Source organism: Phocoena phocoena, chromosome 2, assembly GCF_963924675.1.
Source record: "Phocoena phocoena chromosome 2, mPhoPho1.1, whole genome shotgun sequence".
NCBI lineage: Eukaryota > Metazoa > Chordata > Mammalia > Artiodactyla > Phocoenidae > Phocoena > Phocoena phocoena.
In genome coordinates, this window is record NC_089220.1 from 76,205,900 (window position 1) to 76,230,734 (window position 24,835).

The 24,835-nt window shown below is 45.2% G+C and overlaps 1 protein-coding gene across 2 annotated transcripts in view; it reads left to right on the top strand.

Moving 5' to 3' along the window:
* Positions 1 to 4,767: 4,767 nt before the first annotated feature.
* TEP1 (telomerase associated protein 1) overlaps positions 4,768 to 24,835 on the top strand; it is a 37,906-nt gene continuing 17,838 nt past the window's right edge. Inside the window, exons 1-16 of one of the 2 annotated variants that reach the window (XM_065871531.1) lie at positions 4,768 to 5,334; positions 7,773 to 7,955; positions 8,234 to 8,368; positions 9,110 to 9,271; positions 9,682 to 9,843; positions 10,141 to 10,212; positions 11,749 to 11,873; positions 12,088 to 12,245; positions 17,156 to 17,265; positions 17,711 to 17,801; positions 18,029 to 18,215; positions 21,319 to 21,487; positions 21,976 to 22,134; positions 22,592 to 22,669; positions 24,158 to 24,288; positions 24,615 to 24,674. In XM_065871531.1, coding sequence (XP_065727603.1) covers positions 4,768 to 5,334; positions 7,773 to 7,955; positions 8,234 to 8,368; positions 9,110 to 9,271; positions 9,682 to 9,843; positions 10,141 to 10,212; positions 11,749 to 11,873; positions 12,088 to 12,245; positions 17,156 to 17,265; positions 17,711 to 17,801; positions 18,029 to 18,215; positions 21,319 to 21,487; positions 21,976 to 22,134; positions 22,592 to 22,669; positions 24,158 to 24,288; positions 24,615 to 24,674 — 2,549 coding nt within the window. Of the gene's footprint in view, positions 5,335 to 7,772; positions 7,956 to 8,233; positions 8,369 to 8,672; positions 8,679 to 9,109; positions 9,272 to 9,681; positions 9,844 to 10,140; positions 10,213 to 11,748; positions 11,874 to 12,087; positions 12,246 to 17,155; positions 17,266 to 17,710; positions 17,802 to 18,028; positions 18,216 to 21,318; positions 21,488 to 21,975; positions 22,135 to 22,591; positions 22,670 to 24,157; positions 24,289 to 24,614; positions 24,675 to 24,835 lie in introns of both variants that reach the window. The other variant, XM_065871532.1, reaches the window with a different exon arrangement.

The window sequence follows — 24,835 nt, forward strand, 5'->3', positions numbered from 1 at the left end:
AAGGGTACCCGCTACCCTTAGAAAAGGGATATTTTCCAGAAGACAGATAATCTATCTTACATGAGGTAAGCATGTTTCTCCTGCTAATATCTGTTTGGCCCTGCTCTTTATGAAACAGCACCAGCATTACCATCCTAAAGGTCACTTGTCCCTTTCCTGAGCCTGGTCCCACTTTCTGAATGGCTCCAAAAAATTCTTTGTCCAGGGACCTATTCCAGATGGACATAAGCTGCTTAGTTCACTCTGCCTTAATTATTTGATATCTACACCCGGTTACAGGCCATTGCTTTAGACTTTCCGTCTCTTTTTATTTCTATTTTCACCAAGTAACTTTCGCATGAATTAAGAGTCCCACTATACTATTTGATACCAGGACAAAAGGTGTCCAGATCGGCAGCGAACATGACAAAATCTTTTTCAAGAAATGGTGTTGGAAGATATTACAAAAGAGAGGAAATTTAGCAAAAGAGCGGAATTTGGTAGAAGAGGAAACCTGAGGGACAGGAGAAAAGAGGACGAGAAAGGGGGGTGAGGGGGGAAAGGCAGCGAGAGGGAGTGGGACTAACCTCTGGCCCCAGAAAAGGCTGCAACACCCTCACTGCAGTTGCATCGCCAGCCGCGCATCTCTCCTCCCCGCGGGCCGCGACCGCCCCGCCCCGCGTCTGCGGCGGCGCGCCGTCTCCTCCCCGCTCCCCGCCCGGCCCCACCTCAGGCTTCCACTCAACCCACCCGCGGAACCGAGAGCCCGGTCCTTTTCCTGCTGCCGAGGACTGAGCGGCCCCGCGTGACAGCCAGCTGCTCCAGGCCCGGGCGGCTCCGGGGACGGTCGAGCGCCGGCAGCAGCTGGCCCTGGCCCCGGGTCTAGGCGTGGGTTCGGCCGCCGGGGCCGGTGGGAAGGGCCTAGCGCGGCCAGGTAGTGACCTCCCGAGACTCCTCTGGGCGGGCGCCGGGAGGGGTGCCTCGGCCCTGTTCCTCCGGCAGCTCCGGGAGCGGGTGTGGTGTGTGAAAGGGGGAGTGGGAAGGATGAGGGAAAGGGAGGGCCCGGGGATAGAAGGCCACAGGAAGAAGGCAGAAGAGACCAAGTGAGAATGGGTCGCTCTTCCTTGCTCTGTGTTCTCCTTCGAACGGAAACCCGGGCTGTGCTTAAGCAGGATAGGCTGTCACACAGCCAACTTAAAAGTGTCGTGGCTATTAATGTGTTAACACGGCAAGGTTTCCAAGGCATACTAAGTGCAGAATAGTCTCTAAAGTATGATCCTCTTTGTGTAAAACAAAACAAAACAAAAAGGGGGGTGGTGGTGGATATGGGGGAAGGGAAGGTACAGACCTATACATATATTTGTATATGCATAGAAAGTGTCTGAAACTCTTCATATAAAACTTAGCAGTGGTTATCCCTGGAGAATGGAATTAGAGATGGATATTTTTACTTTTAATTTGTAGAGACTTTTCATTTGTAGGTTAGCTGAATCTCCCTTCACAAACACCAGGGTGTGAAAAGCATGTAACTATTTTTCTGTTAACTTAATTTTTTTAAAAATTTATTTATTTTTGGATGCGTTGGGTCTTCATTGCTGTGTGCGGGCTTTCTCTAGTTGCGGCGAGCGGGGGCTACTCTTCGTTGCGGTGCACGGGCTTCTCCTTGCATTGGCTTCTCTTGTTGTGGAGCACGGGCTCTAGGCACACGGGCTTCAGAGGTTGTGGCTCGTGGGCTCTAGAGCTCAGGCTCAGTAGTTGTGGCACACGGGCTTAGTTGCCCCGTGGCACGTGGGATCTTCCCAGACCAGGGCTCGAGCCCCGTGTCCCCTGCATTGGAAGGCGGATCCTTAACCTCTCCACCAACAGGGAAGCCCTGTTAACTTAATTTTTGTTATGAGATGACTTCTTTTGAAAATCTTGAGTCGATTCTGAGATTCCCCAGTCCTTTCGCTGGGGGCTTATATAGTGCAAAGACATGAGGGAAATGTACAAGCCTATATAGGCCATCATTCTTGATGCAATTTGCCTGCACTTATGTCCAGTGAGATATCCATTGTTCTTTCTGGTTCTGGATTGTCAGTCCATTCAAGTCTTCTTGGAAGTATTCTACATTCCTGTCCATAAGCTCTTGCATATTAAGGATTAAGCAATTGACTTAACAACATACTTATTCCTAAAATACATAAATGTAAATAGGAGATAAGCATTTGTCCAAATAAGAGAGTATGCACATTCATAATGATATAAATTCAAGCATCCTCTCAGGCAGAGGTTCTTAATTTGTAGTTAATGGAGATTCTAGGAGATCCGTGGGTGGACTCCCTGAAAATTGAATGCAAAGTAGTATATACTCATGCTTTTTCTGTGAAAAACCTCCATGGCTTTCACCAGATTCTCAGAAGCTTATGAATCCCACTGACTAGACATTGTTGCAACAATGGTGAGCAAGGCTAAAGAGTCTCTGTGCTCAGGAATTTATAGTCTGGGGGGATGAAAGACAAATGACCAGGCAATTACAATACAGAGGATGTGTTCTATGCTAGAGGAAGTACAGTGTGGGAACATAGAAGGACCACCTGTACCAGACTGGGGGCTGGGTGTCACCTGAGGCTCCTTGGAGGAACTGACTATTAAACTGAGGCCTTCAGAGTGAGAGGGAAGTAGAATTTGGCCTAGTAAAGGAGGGGCTGGGGAAGGGGGGTGGTCTTGGTAGAAGGAAGAATGTTCTAGGCCTCTGCCTATGCAAAGTCCAGAGTCAAGAGATACCATGGCAATTCATAAGCTGAAAACAGTTTGTATGGTTCAAGCTTAACATTAGATGGGAGTAGCAGTAAGAGGTGAGGCTGGGAGATCAGAAGCCAGGTATGTGTGTGATGCTGGGCATGCAGAGGTGAATAAGACACAGGAGCCCTGACCCTCAGGGAGTTTTATTTTATTAAGGAGAAACCAGGAACAAGTAGGCAAATGGGCTAAGAAGATAAATTTTTATTATGATGAAATAAACAAGGTGTTGTAAATGGTGGCTGGTATGTATTGGGAGCTCCTTTAGGCAGATCTACATACTGTGTGCCACGTGGATTGGAGGGTTTCAGCGATGACGGTGGCAGGCAGAACAGAGAATTGGATAGATCTGGGAGACATTGAGGGAGTAGAATCAATAGGATTTGGTAATTTATTGGATGATAACAATAATAAATAATAATAGCTTCCACTTATTGCACACTTACTAACTCTAAGTGCTTGATTTATTTATTCCTATACGACTCTATGAGGTAGGCATTTAGTTCAGTTTTGTGATGAAACTGTGGCACAGAGAGTTTAAGGAACTAGCCCAAGGTCCCATCAGGATTCAAACTCAAACCTATTTTATACCAAACCCTTGTAAGCATAGGGGGCAATGAGGAGGAATGGATTTGGAGGAGAGGTAGAAAGATGATACATTTGGGATCTATGGAGTTTTGGGTACCTTTGAGTCATCCAAGTGGAGATGTCCAACAGGGGAATGGTAAATGAGTATGAAGCTCAGATGAGATCCAGGTCAAGGAATAAATATGTGAGTTGCCAGCATAGCAGTGTTATGTGGAGCAACAGAGTAGGTGAGACCACCCTGGGAAAGTATATAGAAGGGTTACAAAAGAACTCTAAGCAGCATCAACATTCAAGGAAGAGCAGAGGAAGAACCCCCCCAAGAAGGTGTGATCAGAGTTGTAAGAGGAAAACCGGGACAGCACCGTGCAAGTCAAAGGGAGAGAGTTTCAGTGAGACAGTGATCACAGGGTCATATTCCACTTGAGAGATGAAGTAAGATAAGCTCCAAGATATGTCTATTCTTATAGTAAGAAGAATGCCATTAGTTACCTGAGAGGACAGCCTTGGAGGGATAGTGGAAAAAGAATCCCATTTAGTTGGTTAAGAGTGAGTAGGAGGCAAGGAAGTTGAGGTTGGTGAGTATAGACAACTTGATCAAAATGTTTGTTTCTCTGGAGCTAAGAATCCAGAGTCCAGATTACGAGTATGGCTCCTGTGCTAAGTTGGGATCATACTGATAGCCCTAGGGGGTCTCCTTTACCCCTTCACGTGGAGACATGTTCCTTTCCTCTCCAGCTCTTACTTTTTATTTATTTATTTATTTATGTCTGGGCCGGGTCTTCGTTGCAGCATGCAGGATCTTTTTTTTTTTTGCGGTACGCGGGCCTCTCACTGTTGTGGCCTCTCCCGTTGCGGAGTGCAGGCTCCAGACGCGCAGGCTCAGCGGCCCATGGCTCACGGGCATGTGGGATCTTCCCGGACCGGGGCACGAACCCGTGTCCCCTGCATCGGCAGGCGGACTCTCAACCACTGTGCCGCCGGGGAAGCCCCACGCAGGATATTTTAGTTGCAGCATGCGGACTCTTAGTTGCGGCATGCGAACTCTTAATTGCGGCATGAATGCGGGATCTAGTTCCCCAACCAGGGATGGAACCCAGGCCCTCTGCATTGGGAGCGCGGAGTCTTACCCACTGGACCACCAACGAAGTCCCTTTTTTTGTTTTTTAAACTTCCTTACTCTTAAGCTTCTACCTCACCTTTTCCCTACTCCTTTCCCTTAGAATACTCCCTGTATACATCCTTGGAATGAACCCAGTCCTGGAAAAACAAATATTGGTTGTTTTCTGCCTTCAGGTCACTGGCATTACCAGGAGGACTATGGGAAAGATTTAGTCCCAGTACGCATGCACTCCCAATACAGCCAGCTGCTCATTACCTGTCTTTCTCTCCTTGTAGGCATATACTGGTTGGGCTCCAGCCATGGAGAAACTCCATGGGCATGTGTCTACTCACCTGGACATCCTCTCCTTGGAGAACCGGTGCCTGGCCACACTTCCTGACCTGAAGACCTTGGAGAAACCACATGGGCGTGTGTCTACCCACCCAGACATCCTCTCCTTGGAGAACCGGTGCCTGGCCACACTTCCTGACCTGAAGACCTTGGAGAAACCACATGGGCATGTGTCTACCCACCCAGACGTCCTCTCCTTGGAGAACCGGTGCCTGGCCACACTTCCTGACCTGAAGACATTGGAGAAACCACATGGGCGTGTGTCTACCCACTCAGACATCCTCTCCTTGGAGAACCGGTGCCTGGCCACACTCCCCACTCTGAAGAGCGCTGTGTCTACCAGCCCCTTAACCCAGAGTCTCCAGATACCTCACACGGTGCAGTCTGGCCTGTGCAGCCTGAGTACCAGCAACCACCTGCTCTCTGAGCCTCCAGCCTCAAGGGCTCAGTGCTTCTCTGAGGGTCTAGGCCTTCTGACCTGCCCCAGGGTCTTGAAAACCATCTCTGCCACAGAGAGAGCTCAGGAAGCAGCTTTGGTAATAGCTCCAAACAGTTGTCTTCACTGCAGCCATGTCTGTTAGAATGTCTGGTCACCAGCTTTCAGTGCCACAGTGTCCCTGTGTGCTGCTCTGTGTCTGTGTAACTTCTTTCCTCAGAGCCTCTTCCAGAGGCATCTTTTACCCGAGGGCTGTCTTCATGAGCGTCATCACTCTTACTGCTTATCTAGTGCAGAGATTCTGGACAATAGAGCATAAGTAGGTTTTGTCCTTGGAAAGCCTCTGCTTGGGAGGAGAGCCGATATACTATTGCAGTAGCAGAGTCAATCAGGTGCTTTTGAGATCTTACAAGGCATGAGAAACAACTACAGTACCACTTCCCTGTGTGTGCATGTACAGACACACGTCCACTTGTACACATCTATATAAGCACGTTTAGTATACAGGTCAGGATCGGTAGACAAACACACATTCCTTCTATGTAGACGTGAGATTTGGACTGAGGGAAAGGCAAATCTGAGCCCTCTACCATTTTTGCCAATTATAAGCCACTCGACCTTGGGCAAGACTCTTTACCTTTTTTTTTTTTTCTAAATTAATTTTTATTGGAGTATAGTTGCTCCACGATGTTGTGTTCGCCTCTGCTGTACAACAGAGTGAACCAGTTACAGTATATACACATCCCCTCTTTTTCAGATTTCCTTCCCATTTAGGTCACCACAGAATATTGAGTAGAGTTCCCTGTGCTGTACAGTAGGTTCTCATTAGTCATCTGTTTTATACATCGTAGTGTATATATGTCAATCCCGATCTCCCAGTTCATCCCACCTCCCCTTACCCCTCTCTGGCATCCACAAGTTTGTTCTCCACATCTGCGTCTCTACCTCTGGCTTGCAAATAAGTTCATCTGTATCATCCTTCTAGACTGCGCACATTAACGACACCACACGATATTTGGTTTTCTCTTTCTGACTTACTTCCCTCTGTATGACAGTCTCTGGGTCTATCCATGTCTCTGCAGATGGCACTCTTTTGTTCCTTTTTGTGCCTGAGTAATATTCTATTGTGTGTATTTACATCTTCTTTATCCATTCCTCTGTTGATGGACATTTTGGTTGCTTCCATGTCCTGGCTATTGTAAATAGTGCTGCAATGAACATTAGGGTGCATGTATCTTTTTGAATTATGGTTTTCTCTGGGTGTATGCCCAGGAGTGGGATTGCTGGATCATATGATAGTTCTATTAATATTTTTTAGTTTCCTGTTTTCCATAGTGGCTGTATCAATTTACATTCCCACCAACAGTGTAGGAGGGTTCCCTTTTCTCCACATCTTCTCCGGAGTGGTCCACTCTCGCCACTATTATTCAACGTAGTTTTGGAAGTCCTAGCCATGGCAGTCAGGGAAGAAAAACAAATAAAAGGAATCCAGATTGGAAAAGAAGTAAAACTGTCACTGTTGGCAGATGACATGATACTATATATACATAGAAAATCCTAAAGAGGCCACCAGAAAACTACTAGAGCTTATCAGTGAATTTGGTAATGTCACAGGATACAAAATTAATACACAGAAATCTCTTGCATTCCTATACACTAACAACGAAAGATCAGAAGGAGAAATTAGGGAAACAGTCTCATTTACCATTGCAACAAAAAGAATAAAATACCTAGGAATAAACCTACCTAAGGAGACAAAAGACCTGTACTCAGAAAAGTATAGGATACTGATGAAAGAAAGACAGCACCAACAGATGGAGAGACATGCCATGTTCTTGGATTGGAAGAATCAATACTGTGAAAATGACTATACTACTCAAAAACACTTAACCTTTTGAAGCTTTAGTTTCCTCACCTTTAAGATGAGATCAATGAAAATCCACATCATAGGGTCATTGTCAGGATTACAGCTACTGCCATCTTACATTTATTTAGGGCTTTGCAATTGGCAAAGAGTCATACATACATGACCCCACTTAATCCTGTAACAGCCCCATCAGGTATGAAGGAATGAGGCTCAGGCTCACCCAGAGATCCCCCTGAGCCTGAGGCCTCATTCCCATCAGGGGATGAGGAAGCTGAGGCTCAGAGGGTAAGCTCACGATTGCTGGGCGATTGATCTGGGACTTGGTCCTTCTTCTGACTCTAAAACTACCTTAATAGCCTCTTGGGAGGTGTGTTGTGAAGGGCCCCAGGCTCCTAGGCTGTGACATCCATAAGGAGATGAAAGAAGCCGGAAGATCATGAAGCATCTGAGCCAAAGCTCAGAATGTTGATCTGGGAAAGGGCGTGTGTGTGATACTGAGAGATCACTCTTGTCAGACTGGACAGATCCATGCTGGGGGGTGAGGGGAGAAGAGTTTAGGTGCTAGAAGGTAGATGTGGACTCTTCCTAGCCCTGGATGCTGCTTTCAGATCTCTGTCTTGTATGAGGGGCTGTGGGTGAGCGCTGGGATTCATAGCTGTCACTATCCCCAGGGTCGATGGTCTTCTTCTGGAGAGAAAAAGCCAGAAGACAAGGAATGGGCAGAGGCTCAAATGCCTTTTTATAGTCTAAGCTTGGGAGAGGCGGAGAAAGTGGAGGAGCTGACCCTGAAGCTCACCCCTGGGGACTCTGAATCCCATCCTGAGCCTGCTGACCAGGCCCTTCAGGAAAAGAAGGTAAAAGTTCCAGAGCTGGGGAGAGGTTGATGGTGGAGTGGGGGTGCCTAGGGAAGTTGGGTAGAGTGGGCACCAAAGGCTGATCCCCTCCTCAGAGGGAAGGGGAAGGAACTCTGGTTTCTTACTTCCTAATCCCCTTTTCTGACCTCTCAGCCGGACAGACATCCTCCTGAATCTGGGTTCATTCTCTCTGTCTTTGGAAGTTGGCCTGAGTGGATGCTTAAGTTGGTCCTTATTATGTCTTTTCTCCTTTCTTCCCTCTCTTTCCCAATTCCCAGATGGTTCTTATGAGCTTTCTGTGTTCTACTCTGGTGTCAGACGTAAACACAAATGATGCAGCTTACTCTACCCAGGCTTTCCTCCTCCAAGTCTGTAGTGAACTTGCCCCCTTGGAGCCTGAATTTATACTCAAGGTATTGTGACATGAAAGAGGAGATGGGAGTGGGAAGTTAGGAGGAAGGGAATTTGGTTATGGTGTGTGAGGGGGATGGTGAGAGGCTTTATACTAGGGGCTGAAGGAACTTTACTTAGGAAGGTAGTAGGATCTCTGGGTGAGCCTGAGGCCCAGTCCCTAGGGTTCTCTGAGGAGTGGGGCAAGATAGGATTGAGAAAGTATCCTAGGGTTTGTTTATTTAGTAGGTACACAGGCTAAGTACACAATGCTAGGCCTTGAGGGTTATACCAACAGATAAAACGAAACTTGGACCCGGCTCTTAGGGAATGGTATTATTAGCGAAGCAAAAACGATCCCAAATATATAAATGCAAATGGAGTAGCAGATAGTGAATGTTTCAGAAGCAGAAAAGAGAGGGAAAATGTTTCCTGTGAAGCTTGGGAAGATGGCAGGATAAATCAGCAATTTGAACCCTGGGTAAGTTTTTGATAGACATTGATGGTGGGAGGTCTTCCAAAGCGGGAAAAGGACGAGGTTAAAGGCCCTTAAATTGGGATAAGTAGACTTAGGAGAAGACTGGTGAATAAGGGCTAGATCATGGAAGATATAGAATGCCAAGCCAAGAGGCTTGGATTTTATATTTACAGACAATATGGAGGGCTCAGGAAAGGTTTTATGCAGGCAGATTAGATAAGCAAATTAGGGCATGGTGCTGTGCAGAAGTGGCTGAGAGGCCAGCGCTCCCTACCCTGTGCCCTAGGCATCTCTGTACGCCAGGCGGCAGCTGAATGTCCGGGATGTGGCCAACAAAGTCTTGGCCATTGCTGCCTTCTTGCCAGTCTGCCGCCCCTACCTGCGACGATATTTCTGTGCCATTGTCCAGCTGCCTTCTGATTGGATCCAGGTAGCCAGGTTCTACCAGGTATGGCATTCAGTTCCCTGACTTTTGACCCTCACTTGGTTTCCTCTCCTTTGCTCACTGCATCTGTGGAGAAAATTCTCAGACACTTTGGCCTGCCCTCAGCTGTCCTTAATCCCGGTGCCCAGACAGGACAGCTTCTCCTGGTACCAGGCTGGGTTGCCCAACAGGGAGAATATGATTGAGAAGGGCTGGACTGAGTTTGAGAAAACTTAGTGTTATTCCGGACCTCGTGTTTCCAGTGAAGAGAATAAGAATCTGAGAAGTCTGCCCTCAAGTCCAGGACCACAGAAATTGTCGTTGTAGAGCTGGGGCTGGGGACTTCCTCTCCTGTGCTGTCACTTAACCCCATGAAGTGCTCTCATTTTGTTTTGGAGGGTCTCGCTCCTGAGGGTTTCTCATCTCTCTGACAGCTCCTGACTGGAGAAGAGGAGGACAGGCTGGTGCCCCTGCCTGCCTGCCTGCGTGCTGCGATGACGGACAAATTTGCCCAGTTTGATGAGTACCAGCTGGCTAAGTATAACCCTCGGAAGCACCGGGCCAAGAGGCGCCCCCGCCGGCCACCCCGCCCTCCAGTGAGTCCCTGCCTCTACCCTGGGCATTCACAGCCTAGGCCCTTTTCCCCCGGAAAGTGAGAGGGATGAGGGAACACGCTGACCTCCTTAAACAGCTGACATGTTTCTACCACCAGGACAGAAGGAGTCAGAGAAATGCAGAGGAGCTGGGTAGAGCTCAGAGGGCAGAGAGGGCAGGGCCTGCCTTTTTCCCAGCCAGTTTCCTTTGTGGTAGAGATGGGCCTTAAGGGCTATTGGAATGGGCCTCTCTAGGGACAGCCTCCACTTTTAAAATGGCTTGTCCTGTCCCTACAGAAGGAGCATACATTTTCTGAGACACAGAAATACTTGCCAAAGTTCATTCGGCCTCTTCAGGATGAACAGAGGATGGTGAGTGCCTCGTTCTGGGGTTCTAAACATACACGTACGGTCTTTCCTCAGCTAATGTTTAGAAATGGAATTCCATTTGGTCCAGAAATACTACTAGTGGGTATGGTAGGCACATGCCAATGTCCTGGATAATTCTCAGCTGCGATTATGGGGTTTTGAGAGCCCCGGGAAAGGCTCCTTTTATTTCCATTTTGCTCTCCTTGGTGTCATTCTTTACTGACAGATGGCACATCCAGCTGGATAAGTGAGTTAAAAACATTATGAAATATCCACCTCCCATAGGAAGTTTTAAAAACAAACCAAACAAAAAAAGTTTTTTTCTTTTACTTTAATAACAAGACACTGGTCTTCGCTGTTAAGAGCGTAGAAGCTGGATTCAGACCATCTGGGTTTGAATCTCCCCACCTGCCCCCACACCAGTTGCTGGCTCTGTGAACCTTGGCTGAATGGCTTACTCCCTCTTGCCTCATTTTACTCACATATAAAATGGGGATAATAGCAGTACCTTCTTCATTGGGTTTTTGTGAAGATTAAATCAGTTACTGTATTTAAAGTATTTCTAACAATACCTGGCACTGAGTAAGTGATGATTTCATCATCATCGTCATTAAAATCAATTTTTAGGAAAATATATTAGTATTACAAGAAAATACATCCTCAGTTGGTCCATTGGTCTTTTCTCTTCATCCTATTAATACAACCCAAACTTAGCTCTTCTAACAGAAGATTCTGAAAGCCAGCTTCTTTCATTTTTTAACTCCTCACAGCCTGCATTGTGCTGATGCCTCCATTTACACGCTGCAGGTCTCAGCGATTTATTTATTTATTTATTTTAAAATTTATTTATTTATTTTTGTCTGCGTTGGGTCTTCGGTGCTGCGTGCGGCCTTTCTCTAGTTACGGAGAGCGGGGGCTACTCTTTGTTGCGGTACGCGGGCTTCTCATTGCAGTGGCTTCTCTTGTTGCAGAGCACGGGTTCTAGGCATGTGGGCTTCAGTAGTTGCAATGCGCGGGCTCAGTAGTTGTGGCTCATGGGCTCTAGAGCACAGGCTCAGTAGTTGTGGCGCATGGGCTTAGTTGCTCTGCGGCATGTGGGATCTTCCCGGACCAGGGCTCGAACCCATGTACCCTGCATTGGCAGGCAGATTCTTAACCACTGTGTCACCAGGGAAGCCCCCAGATCTCAGTGATTTAAATAAGAGCTGCTTTTCCCTCTTCCTCCCTCTAAGAACAAGGTGTTTTCTGTTTATTCAAGCCCCATCTTGCTTGTCACCACCCAGTCATCCCATGTTAACCATTGATAGTTCAACCTTGTGTAAATGAAACACGGTGACCCTATAGACCTACTCTGTTATGTTCATCACAGAAGCTCTTGCTGTTGGAGAGTTTTACCCTCTATTCCTATTCTTTGCCCAAATCTACTTTGGGGAAAGAAATTACCATAGTTATAGGATAGTCTTGGTTTTTGTTTTCTGAAGAAAGTGACCATGGTCATAGATTGAATGACCCCTGTGGGACTTGTGGATATTTCCACAGTTTGAGGCAACCTGCAGTGCAGTGTCAGAGAAAAAGAATGAGCCAAGTTTCACCCTGAAGAAGTTGGTACAGAGACTGCACATCCATGAGCCCGCACAGCTTGTCCAGGCCCTCCTGGGCTGCAGGTGAGAAGATGTACCCTGAGCACACGCTCCATCCGTGTAATGGCCTGATTCTTCAACACCCATGGCCCCAATCCCTGTAGTTGGACCCCAGCAACATTAGTTTGGGCAGACCTGGCCTTAAATGTGACTCACTAGCTTTGACTGACTCACCATTGCTTTTCTCAGTTATTTTCAGCTGGCTTTGAAATCCTAAGTTTTTCCTCCTCTGTTCCAGATACCCCTCCAACTTACAGGCCTTTTCTCGAAGTCGCCTCCCGGGGCCCTGGGATTCTAGCAGAGCCGGGAAGCGGATGAAGCTTGCTAAGCCAGAGACCTGGGAGCGAGAGCTGAGCTTGTGGGGGAACAAAGCTTCCGTCTGGGAGGAACTCATCGGTAGAGTAAACTTGACCGTCACACTTCTTTCCTCTCTTCCTCATTCATGCCTCTATGTTTTGGACCCTGACTAGAAGCTTTCCATGGCATGGTGCAGTTATTCTCTTACTTGGCAGTTCCATCACTGAAAGTGATTGCATTTATCAGGTCTGCCGTTGACCACACCAAAGTGAACAGTGGCACCTGCTTTGAATAGCACTGGCATCATAGGTAGGTCATAATTCCAGACGTGGTTAGGTGATACACAAGCCTTTATCAACACATGACAAAAGCAGTACCTTCTATCTGATTTCACTTGTGTCAATATCTGTGTAACTCATCCAAACAAGGTAGGACTAGTACGTGGCATACTGGAATCTCCACCAAAAGCCTTTTTTTTTTTTTTTTCGGTATGCGGGCCTCTCACTGTTGTGGCCTCTCCCGTTGCGGAGCACAGGCTCCGGACACGCAGGCTCAACAGCCATGGCTCACAGGCCCAGCCGCTCCACGGCATGTGGGATCTTCCCAGACCGGGGCACGAACCCGTGTCCCCTGCATCGGCAGGCGGACTCTCAACCACTGCGCCACCAGGGAAGCCCCCAAAACCCATTTTTTAGGACATGGATGTTTTAGGTAATTTGCCCACACTGATAAAAAGAATTCAAATGGGGAAGACCAAGTTCGTTTCAGTCTTCTCTTTCTGTCTGTTTCTTTTGCTAGTTTATTTTTAACTATAGAAGGATCTTCCTGTTCCATTTTTTCTTTTATGTCCTCTTTCATCTTTGAAGTCAACTTCTTTCTGTTGAAAAATACCTGATTGTAGCCCATTTGACTGCTTGAGTTTTCTGGACTTCATATTTTGGAGCTTCAGAAGCCCAAGTTGGCTTTTATTGCTCTGTAAGCTGCCATTTATAGGTGTTACTCAGGGCAGCCCAAAAAGCTTAACTGCTTATCGTTCCTCCCACTTTGGGGTTGTCACTAGTGCTGTATGTATCAGAATCACATGGGAATTAAAACACACACACGTGCGCACACACACACACACACACACACACACATGCTTGACAACTTATTCTGCAATGTTGATACAACTTTGGGTAGAGTAGGATAAAGGAGCCTGGATGGCAGTCAACATGTGTTGGTGATTCTAGTATGCATCATCTCCCCTTTCCTCCCTCTGCCTCTGAAAATCTGCTATTTATCTTGGTTGAGACTAATGCCCATAATCTAAACCAGTGGTCTCCAGACCACTGGATCACTTATTGCAGAAACAATTTTTGGGATATACCAGAATATATGTATATATATATATATTTTAAAAATGTTTATACATGCACTAATCAATTATGTGCTTTAGGAACTATATAACATATAATTATATAAATATAGATATGAAAATTAATAAAATAAATATAACTATAAAATATAAGATAAAATATAATTAGATATACAGATCCCTCTTTGGAAACCAGAGGCTCATTAACAACTCATTAATGAATTATTTGGAATGAAATCAGTGAATTTCTCAATCTGTAGGATGAATATTCATTTATTCATCTAGTATCATATCAATAAATATGATATTGAACTTAATTTCTTATCAAAGTGATCTAGAAAATCTTTCATACGTAGCAACATTTGAGCAAAACTAATGAGTTGACAGAGGACGCAATAGTTCATGGGTTGTCACACATCATTTACGTTGTGTATACAACATAATTGTTCTACACAGTCTATAAATCAGAAGTATTATGATTGGAGAACCCCAGGACTTCCAGCAGGCTTAAAGCTTTCTAGCTATAATTCAAACGAGACTTACATCACCTTAAAAAAGGTACCACCACTTTCCCAATGAAAGCTGCTGATGGTAGGGCTAGTGCCTGGGATGTGGGTGGGGACTAACAGGCCTGGTCTGTAATGTAGTCTGAACGCATCTCTGGGTGGTAGCCAGGAAAAATATCACACCTCCTATTTATGTTGACCTTTATCTAAAAGAAAGAATGTTTCCAATGTTTACTGTACAGATTGAACCCCTGTAGTCACTTAGTTCATGTTACATGTTTGTGTGTCATGTATGATAGTTGAGGCTTCTTGAGGAAGAGGAGGCGTTCCTCAGTACAAGGGCATTGATGGGGCCCCCTCACTCTTTTTTGGTTTCTGCATAATGAGACTTGTTGCAGCTTATCTCTGAATTGTAAATGGATTTAGAGTTATTATTCAGTATTAACCAAACTAACCCTCTAAAATTGACATAAGCCTTAAAAAGATTATTAAGAAGCTATGACTTGGGACTTCCCTGGTGCGCAGTGGATAAGAATCTACCTGCCAATGCAGGGGACACAGGTATGGTCCCTAGTCTGGGAAGATCCCACATGCCGCAGAGTAGCTAAGCCTGTGCGCCACAACTACTGAGCCTGCACTCTAGAGCCCGTGAGCCACAACTACTGAGCCTGCGTGCCACAACTACAGAAGTCCGCATGCCTAGAACCCCTGCTCTGCAACAAGAGAAGCCACTGCAATGAGAAGCCCGTGCACCGCAACGAAGAGCAGCCCCCGCCTGCTCGCTGCAACTAGAGAAAGCCTGCATGCAGCAATGAAGACCCGAGGCAGCCAGAAATAAATAAATAATTAAAAAAAAAACAAAACTATGACTTGAAGGTAATACTAATATCACAGGGACAAGTGAACAATAAGAAAGTGACAGAAGTGAAATTCTGCTTCAGGGCAAATCTTTCTCACCTATCTTTATTTTATTTTTCTTTTAATTTTTTTTTTTAATTAAAAAAACTTTTTTGGCCATACCGTGTGGCATGTGGGATGTTAGTTCCCTGACCAGGGATTGAACCCGTGCCCCCAGCAGTGGGAGTGCAGAATCTTAACCACTGAACCGCCAGGGAAGTCCCTTTTTCACCTATCTTTATTTTTTTTATTTATTTAAAAAATTTTTTAATTTATTTTATTTATTTATTTTACTTATATTTATTTTTGGCTGCATTGGGTCTTCGTTGCTGCATGTGGGCTTTCTCTAGTTGCAGTGAATGGGGGCTACCCTTCGTTGCGATGCGCAGCTTCTCATTGCAGTGGCTTCTCTTGTCGTGGAGCATGGGCTCTAGGCGCGTGGGCTTTAGTAGTTGTGGCTGCCGGGCTCTAGAGCGCAGGCTCAGTAGTTGTGGCTCGCGGGCTTAGTTGCTCCGTGGCATTTGGGATCTTCCCGGCCCAGGGATTGAACCCATGTCCCCTGCATTGGCAGGCAGATTCCTAACCTGCGCCACCAGGGAAATCCGTGTCCTGAAGTTTTAACAATAGAAAATAGAGGAACAGAGCTAGGCTAAAGGTCAAGAAATCTCCGTCCTAACATCAACGCTACTGTTTATTGGCTTTGTGACCTTGGACAAATCACTTCACCTCTCTGAGTCTCAGTTCCTTTTACTCTAAAATTAAGGGATTAGGCTTAATGGTTGCTAAGGTGTCTTTCCAGCTCTGAAAATACAGGTCTGTGATTCTAAGAGTGATTTAGTTTCTCTGCCACAAGGTGGTTTGGTACCTCGTTGTATTACATTTGGAAGGTGAGAGCTTGGGTGCTGCGCTTTGTTTATGGAATGTGATGCCTGGGGCCAGCTCATCCATCTGCCAGCTTCTAGGCCAGGACCACCCCTGATCACTTGACAGAGCTTTCCCTATAAGTGGGACACTGCTTCTGCGGGAATAAAATTCATTAAATTAGAAAATTTTAAAATGAGGGTTCCAGGGTCCAGTGAGTTTGACAATCAGGGTTAAATGCATTCAACAGTTTCTAATTTTAAAATGAGGTTTCCAGGGTCCAGTGAGTTTGACAATCAGGGTTAAATGCATTCAACAGTTTGTATTTTTTTTTTACAAGATTTCTCAGAGCCTTTAACACACCAGTATGCATCTTGAATCTCTTAAGAGGGAGAATATGTAGTATATACCAAATAATTTGATTGTGAGATCCATTTTTCTTTTATTTATTTATTTATGGCTGCATTGGGTCTTCGTTGCTGCATGCAGGCTTTCTCTAGTTGTGTCGAGCAGGGGCTACTCTTTGTTGCGGCACGCGGGCTTCTCACTGCGGTGGCTTCTCTTGTTGCAGAGTATGGACTCCAGGTGCACGGGCTTCAGCAGTTGCGGCGTGTGGGCTCAGTAGTTGCAGTGCACGGGCTCTGGGATGTGCAGGCTTCAGTAGTTGGGGCCCGCAGGCTCGATAGTTGTGGCTCGTGGACTCTAGATCACAGGCTCAGTAGTTGTGGCGCACGGGCTTAGTTGCTCTGCGGCATGTGGGATCTTCCCAGACCAGGGCTCAAACCCGTGTCCCCTGCGTTGGCAGGTGGATTCTTAACCACTGCTTCACCAGGGAAGCCCTCACGTATCTTTAAGTAAAAAATGATGACTATTTAATCAGCTCATACAAGACATTGACCAAAAAACTTAAGAATTATCAAGAAGACTATTTGAAATATCAATTTACACTCACAGTAAATGGTGAACCTTTACTTTAAATGTATATCCTGCCTTGAAATATTAACTAATGATTGTACTACATGTATATAATTTATAAGATTACACTAGGAAATTTCTCTTTAGCCATCTAAAAACTTTGGAAATCATTACTGTGGATTAGAGAATGTATTTTGCCTGTTGAGCCCAATCTCAGGGCTGGAGCCAGCAGACAAAGTGATACCCTCAGTTGTTTATTGAAATAGCTAATCCCATAAACAGTGTTGATTAGGTTTTGCTCCAAGCTCAGGCAACCCAGTTGTTATCTTTCCAGACCTTTAAAACATTTTGGGTAGGATAGATCATATGTTTGTACCTCATTTGCTCCAACCTGAACATTCTGCATGGCTCTGGTCTCCGACCTCTCTCACTCATCCTTTGTTTGCTTTTCTCACCCTATGTCCTACCTTCCGTAGACAGTGGGAAGCTTCCCTTCATGGCCATGCTTCGGAATCTGCGCAACCTGCTGCGGGTTGGAATCAGCACCCGCCACCACAACCTTGTGCTCCAGAGACTCCAGCATGCTGTACGTGTGAAGGGCAGGGAGCCAGCCTTCTCCTAAGTGGCTGGGGAAGGTCATAGCCACCAAGCTATTTCCATATGGGCTGTAAACAGATATGGAGCTTCAGATAGGTTGAGGGAGACAGGTTTGGGGGTTCATCATCCCTTAGAGTATAGAGTATAATAACTTACCTTTGTATTTTCTGAGATCATTTCTGTGATTTAAGTAACTTCAGAGGGAGTCTGATATAAAAGAAACAGGGAACCTTCTGTTACTTCCTCTCCTTTCCTCGTATTCTCACGGGACATCTTTCTTTATTCTTCTCCACCTTTATCTAATATCCATTTGGGTCTTCCTCACCTTCCCACAGATCTAATAGAGTGGTTATCTCATCTTCCGGGTCCCTGGAGCCTCTGATGCTCCCCATGCTTCCTGGTCCTCTGCTCATGACCCCTCTCTTGCTTTGCAGAAGTCAGTGATCAACAGTCGGCAGTTTCCATTCAGATTCCTTAATGCTCATGATTCCATCAATGACTTTGAGGCTCAACTCGAAAAGAAAGGTATTATCTCTCTTCTTCCAACTCCTGTTTGTCTCTCATGCCTGAGAACAGATGAGACAGCAGCACTGGTATTTTCAGCCTCTTGCCTTCCAGTCTCAGGGTATGGGGTGGGCAGAGGTCAGACACTGGCCAGCCCAAAGGATCAGGACTCAGGACAGGCAATGATGGGAAGACAAGAGGAGGGAATAGAAGCTGCCTGACTCAGATGCTTACCTGTCGCCACCCAGAGTTGCCAGTTCCTTCCAACACAAAACTGATAAAGCGGATAATAATTAAAAACACAAGATATGGCAAGAGGTGTGCCTATTCCTGGCAGTTTTACAAACCAAGTCGTCGGGAACTTCGGGCAGCAATGATGATCCCCGTGATATATGAGCAGCTCAAGCGGAAGAAGCTGAAAATACACAAGGCCAGGTGTGTGTGTGAGTGTGTGCTATCTGGGAGCAAAGGGTGGGCAACAAGAGGCACCCTGAAAGGGCTTGGGAGTCATCTGGAAACCCCAGCTTTTATTCTGCAATGACGTGCTTGTCAGTCATTCCAATGGCTGAGACTTACCTGTTTCCAATCTTCTCTCACACAGCAAGCCTTGTCTTTAACATTGTCCTGTAGAGAGATCATGAAACAAAATCTGTGTTTGGGCCTCCACTCTATTATCTGTGACTGCCTTATTGGTTTCTGTGGACTCCTTCAGCCTGTGTAGCATTTCCCTTCCTATTAGTACATGATAGTGCCTCTCTACTTATGCTCTGGTTCACATTTTCTTTCTTTTTCTTCTCTGTGATATCTGTTTTTCTTTTTGTTTCTCTCCTCTGTGTATTTTCTGACCCATTCACTTTCCTTTTCCTTTTGACACATGTAAAGATAGTTATCATCAAGCAGACTCAAAGTCAGGCATAAAACCTGTTCTATAAGCTTGGTGAAGTCCCAGCACTCTGTCCTTTTAGATGCATCCACAGTATCTTTATTTATTTTCATTCAAGACAAATGCAGGGCTCATCTAACCTTCTAGTAGGACTCAGTGGCCAGGACTCACCTGAATCAGTGAATCAGTGGCAGAACATGGGGCCATTAAAGAATTAAGCTGAGGAGGTAGTCCAAACAGGATGTCTTTGCTGGCCAGTTTGGTAGCCACTAGCCACAGGTGGCTGTTGAGCTCTTGAAATGCGGCTAATGGGAACTGAGATGTGCTAGATTTCGGGGCAGTGTGAAAAAGGATGTAAAATATCTCATTTGTAATTTTTGTTTAATTACGTGTTGAGGTGAAAAAATATACATATATAAGGCTAAATTAAATGTAATATTAATGTGTCCTGTTTCTTTTTACTTTTTTAAATGTGGCTGCTAGAAAACCTTACATTACATGTGTAATTTCAATTTCATTTCATTTCATTAATTGTAATTTATTTCTACTGGATAGCACTGGTAGAGACTGCTGGATTCTCTAGATTAAAAAAAACTGAAAAAATTTAAACGTGTACAAAAGTAATGAGAATAATATAATGGACTCCCATGAAACTGTTAGCCACTTTCAGTGAAAATCTAGATTTTGTCAGCCTTCCTTTCCTGATCCCTCTCTCTTCTCTTCTTTTCTTTTCTTTTTTTTTTTGAAGATTTTTTAAAATTAATTAATTTATTTATTTTTGGCTGCTTTGTGTCTTTGTTGCTGCGCACGGGCTTTCTGTAGTTGCAGCGAGCAGGGGCTACTCTGTTGTGGTGTGCGGGCTTCTCATTGCGGTGACCTCTCCTGCTGCAGAGCACGGGCCCTAGGCACACGGGCTTCAGCAGCTGTGGCACGCGGGCTGTAGAGCATACGCTCAGTAGTTGTGGCACACTGTGGCACATGGGCTTAATTGCTCCGCGGCATGTGGGATCTTCCCAGACCAGGGCTCGAACCCATGTCCCCTGCACTGGCAGGCAAACTCCCAACCACTGCGCCACCAGGGAAGTGCCCCTTTGAAGATGTTTTAAAAAAAAAAAGCCAAATAATATGATACATCTTACTTCACCCCTCCATATTTCACGTGTCTCTTAAAACAGACGTTTTCTTATGTAATCAGAATGTCATTAATATAGCTAACAGAACTGAAAATAATTCCTTGGTATTATCATTTATTACCTAGTCTATATTCAAATTTCCCAGTTGTCTCAAAGGTATCATTTCACAGGTTTATTCAAATCAGGATCCAAACAACGCATACACACATTACATGTAGTTATTAAGATTTACTTAAATCTCTTTTTAATTAATTAATTAATTAATTTTATTTTTGGCTGCATTGGGTCTTTGTTGCCACGCACAGGCTTTCTCTAGTTGCGGCGAGCGGGGGCTACTCTTCGTTGCAGTGTGCGGGCTTCTCATGCGGTGGCTTCTCTTGTTGCGGAGCATGGGCTCTAGGCACACGGGCTTCAGTAGTTGTGGCTCGTGGGCTCAGTAGTTGTGGCTCGTGGGCTCCAGAGCGCAGGCTCAGTAGTTGTGGCTTACGGGTTTAGTTGCTCCATGGCATGTGGGATCTTCCCGGACCAGGGCTCGAACCTGTGTCCCCTGCATTGGCAGACGGATTCTTAACTACTGTGCCACCAGGGAAGTCCCAGATTTACTTAAATCTCTTAAAATCTTTTAATTGTTTTCATGCCATTGACTTGCTGTGGAAATCAGGTTCAGGGGGCCCCACAGAAGGTCCCATATTCTAGATTTGTCTACTTCTCCAGTGTCATCTCACTTGTTTCTCTATTTCGTGTACCCTGGGCATTAACTCTAAAAGCTTGAATAGATACATATTTAACTTTTTTTCTTACGTGAATATTTCGTAGGTGATCCTTTGTACACAATGAGTAAGACCACCAGAATTTTTGTCTCCTGGTAGGACACAGGATCAGGAGGCACCAGAAGCCTACCTGTCCCACTCATAGTGTTGATGATTGATCAGTGCTTTTAGGTTATGGTAGCCTGATTTCTCCACTGTAAAGTTAATGGTTTATCCATTTGATAGTCTATGCCCAAATCAATTGTTTCATTAGCAGTTGCAGAATGGGGGTTTTCTATCATTCCCATATTTATTAGCTAGAACTCTAAAAAGAACTTCCCTCGTGAACTAAAGCTATTTAGTTACTTTGAAATAGAGATTGTCTTGGGAAGGTGGGATGAATGTTCGATTCTTTCTCCTTTAATTGCCATTTTTTAGAATAAGAAGTTAGCATGTGTTCTTTAAATTACAATGTAAAAATATGTAGCAGTTAAATCTTGCCTCATGAAGTAAGTATGGATTGATGTGGTCAGCATGGCAAGCGATTTCAGAGAATGGGTCTACAGATGGCTTCTCTCCTGCCATGAGAATGGATTAGGATAGTCTTGTAGAATGGGGGCCAAGGGAAGTTCTGTCCCTGTTTTCTCTACTGACATTGGAGATGGGCTGTGGAGGGGGTGAAGACTTTATACTTGAGTGGCAAGTTCTCATCTTCCCATCCACCTCAAAGTGGCAAACAGTGAAGCCCCTGTCTGTTTCTTTCCTGCCTGCAGACAGTGGAAATATGACCGTGCAATGCTGGCTCAGTATCGACAGGCCCTGGAGACAGCTATGAACCTCTCCGTCAAACACAGCCTGCCCCCACTGCCAGGCCGCACCCTCTTGGTCTATCTGACAGATGCTAATGCAAACAGGATCCTTCCCAAGAGCAACCCACAAGGGGTAAAAGAATGAAAAGATGGGGTGATATTGGTAGGATGCTGGAGATCCTGAGAGGCATCCTGTTCCCAGACCTGGTTCTCCCAGGCAAACACTCAGAACTAAAATAAGTGACATGCATTTGCTTCCCAGTATCAGACCTTGGTTCCTAGGGATAATTCCTAGAATGTGGTCTCAAGCATGTTCGTGGATCGTAGCACTAACCTTTCACATTTGGCTGGTCCTTAATACTCTCTAAATTTCTGTCACCAAAATATGTGTCACTTTCACCTCCTTACATCCCAGTGTTGAATTTGGGCAGGGATCCTGGCCCTTCTCCACCTCCTACCTGGTCATCTCTTCCTGGGGACTGCTGAAGCTGCCCCATCTTAATTGGGGATTTTGTCCACTTTTCCCCAACCAGTGGAGACGTTTGGCCTCTAGAGCTGGGTGGGCAAAGGTGGATTCTAAAATAGGGGAGTCTTATTTTACCCTGATGCTTGTCCAATCAGCCCCCTCTGAACTATGTGCTGCTGTTGATTGCAATGATGATGACACGGACAGAGCAGGTGGATCTCTTGCTGTGTGGAAGTGGCACTGTGAAGACTGCTGTGATTAAGGCAGAGGAAGGTATCCTGAAGACTGCCACCAAACTCCAAGCTCAAGTCCAGGTCAGACACCCACCATGCAAATATATGTGAATAGACAGAGGCCTGGGAACAGCCTGACTAGGAAAGGCTCGGTTATACTCAGTTTAGAAGATTTCTTTCTTTCTTTTTTTAAAAAAATATTTATTTATTTATTTGGTTGCACCAGGTCTCAGTTGCGGCAGGCAGGCTCCTTAGTTGTGGCTCCCAGGCTCCTTAGTTGCAGCTCACCAGCTCCTTAGTTGCGGCATGCAGGCTCCTTAGTTGTGGCATGTGAACTCTTAGTTGCGACATGCACATGGGATCTAGTTCCCTGACCAGGGATGGAACCCAGGCCCCCTGCATGGGGAGCATAGAATCTTAATCCACTGCGCCACCAGGGAAGTCCCTCAGTTCTGAAGATTTCTTGAGCAGACTATAGTATTTGTTGTTTAATGATCATCTCCCATGCAACCACATGACACAAGTCTCTTTCCTTCAGGAGTCGGATGAAAAGTGTGAATGGTCCCTGCCTACTTTTGGGAAGCACTTGCTGTCCCTGGCTACCCAAAGGGTCCCTGTGAGTACTGCCCAGTCCCTGAGAAACCCTCCCCTCCCCAACATTTTCCTCCACACTGATGTATCTCATTTCTCAAAGCCTCCTTGCACGCTATGCACAATACCCTGCTGGCTGCAACCCCCTAGTCAGTGACATGCTGGTAAATATTTAGCAACCAGCAATCTGGAAAAATAAGTCTTGGTTAATAGCATTTTCTAATTTCCATGATGTAATTACTCCTTCCACGGCTGATTTCAAGCTACCAACGTGCTGTCAGTGAACACAGAGTGGGGAAGAGGTACTCAGAGGTGCTCAGCACAGTTTGTATAGTATTTCCACAATAGAGATAAAGTAAATGTAAATAAGGTCAAGAGTAGATAATAGTGAAATGTAGTAAAATAACTAGGAAGTAATGATTTTTTAGTATTTGTTACCTTTGTTTTTAATATAATTTATTCAATTATAAGCTTATACAATTTAATATTTAATGATGGTCCATGTTTAACATCTGGCTCACAGAATTCCTAAAAGTTTGACAGTCAGCTCTTGTCAGCCTGAATGACCAGCTACACACTGCCCCACCCCAAACTCCACTTTATGTTAAAATTTTATTATTTTTATTAAAATTAAAAAATTTTTAATATAACTTTTAAAGGCTACTTTCCATGTACAGTTATTACAAAATATTGATTATATTCCACCTGTTGTACAGTACATCCTTGAGCTATCTTATACCCAGTACTTTGTACCTTCCACCCCCCCACCCCATATTATCCCCCTGCCACTGGTAACCTCTAGTTTGTTCTCTGTATCTGTGACTCTGCTTCTGTTTTGTTTTATTCACTAGTTTGTTGTATTTTTCAGATTTCACATATAACTGATATCACACAGTATTTGTCTTTCTCTGTCTGACTTATTTCACTTAGCATAATGCCCTCCAAGTCCACCCATGTTGCTGCAAATGGAAAAATTTTGTTCTTTTTTATGGCTGAGTAGTATTCCATTGTGTGTGTGTGTGTGTGTGTGTGTGTGTGTGTGTATACACACTAAATATATATACATACACCACATTTATATATATGTGTGTGTATATATATATATACACACATACACCATATTTCCTCTTTTTTTTGGCTGTACCATGTGGCTTGTGGGATCTTAGTTTCCCAACCAGGGATTGAACCCGGGCCTTCAGCAGTGAGAGCACAGTATTCTAACCACTGGACCGCCAGGGAATCCCATATACCACATTTTCCTTATCCATTTATCTGTTGATGGACACTTAGGTTGCTTCCATGTCTTGCCAGCCCCAAACTCTACTTTGATGCCCCTCAAGTCAGGGTGGAGTGGGCTTTCCCACCCTGGGTGCTCTCAGAAAAGGCCGTTTTCACCCCACCTCAGAGTTTTCCTAATTCCCCAGTCCTCAGAGACCTCTTGATGTCCTGAGCTCTTTGGTACCTCTACTATCCCTCTGTTCCTCATCTTAGCCCCTCCCTTTTCATCTTACAGGTGGACAGGGTCATCGTCTTTGGCCAGACTACAAATGAGAAACTGATAAATGCAGCCAAACAGCTTTTCTGGCAACACGTGAATCCCAAGTGCCTCTTTGTTGGTGTTCTCCTAAGAAGGACAGGTTACCTGTAAGGGCGCTCACATTCCTTGCCCAGTGCCAGCAGATAGAGATCCATATTTCCTGTCTGCCTCTACTAAAGCGTGGGACACTCGCACTCACCAGACCCCTCCCCATTTCTGTCTCTTACCTCTATTGCACTTCAAGTGCTAGAACCTTCTCTGAAGTCTTCAGGCCGGCTCCATACCCCTTTGTGATGGTCCACCCCAGTCCCAGCCTAGCACAGAACCCTATTAAAAGTGCACAGGTAGGGTGTCCATCCTAGGATGTTAGGGGCAGTGACTCTGTGTTCTTGGCACTGTTTCTGACTGGTAGTGACTACTCTTCCTTTACCAGATACACAGATTTGAATCCCAATGACGTGACACTCTCAGGCTGCACTGACGGGATACTGAAGTGAGTACAGGATGGACACTGGAGAGGTTGGGGGCTTTGTTAGAACATCTTTTAGAGATTATCTGTGGCCTCTGCTCTGTTCACTTTCTTTTTTAAAAATAAATTTATTTATTTTATTTTTGGCTGCATTGGGTCTTCATTGCTGCGTGTGGGCTTTCTTT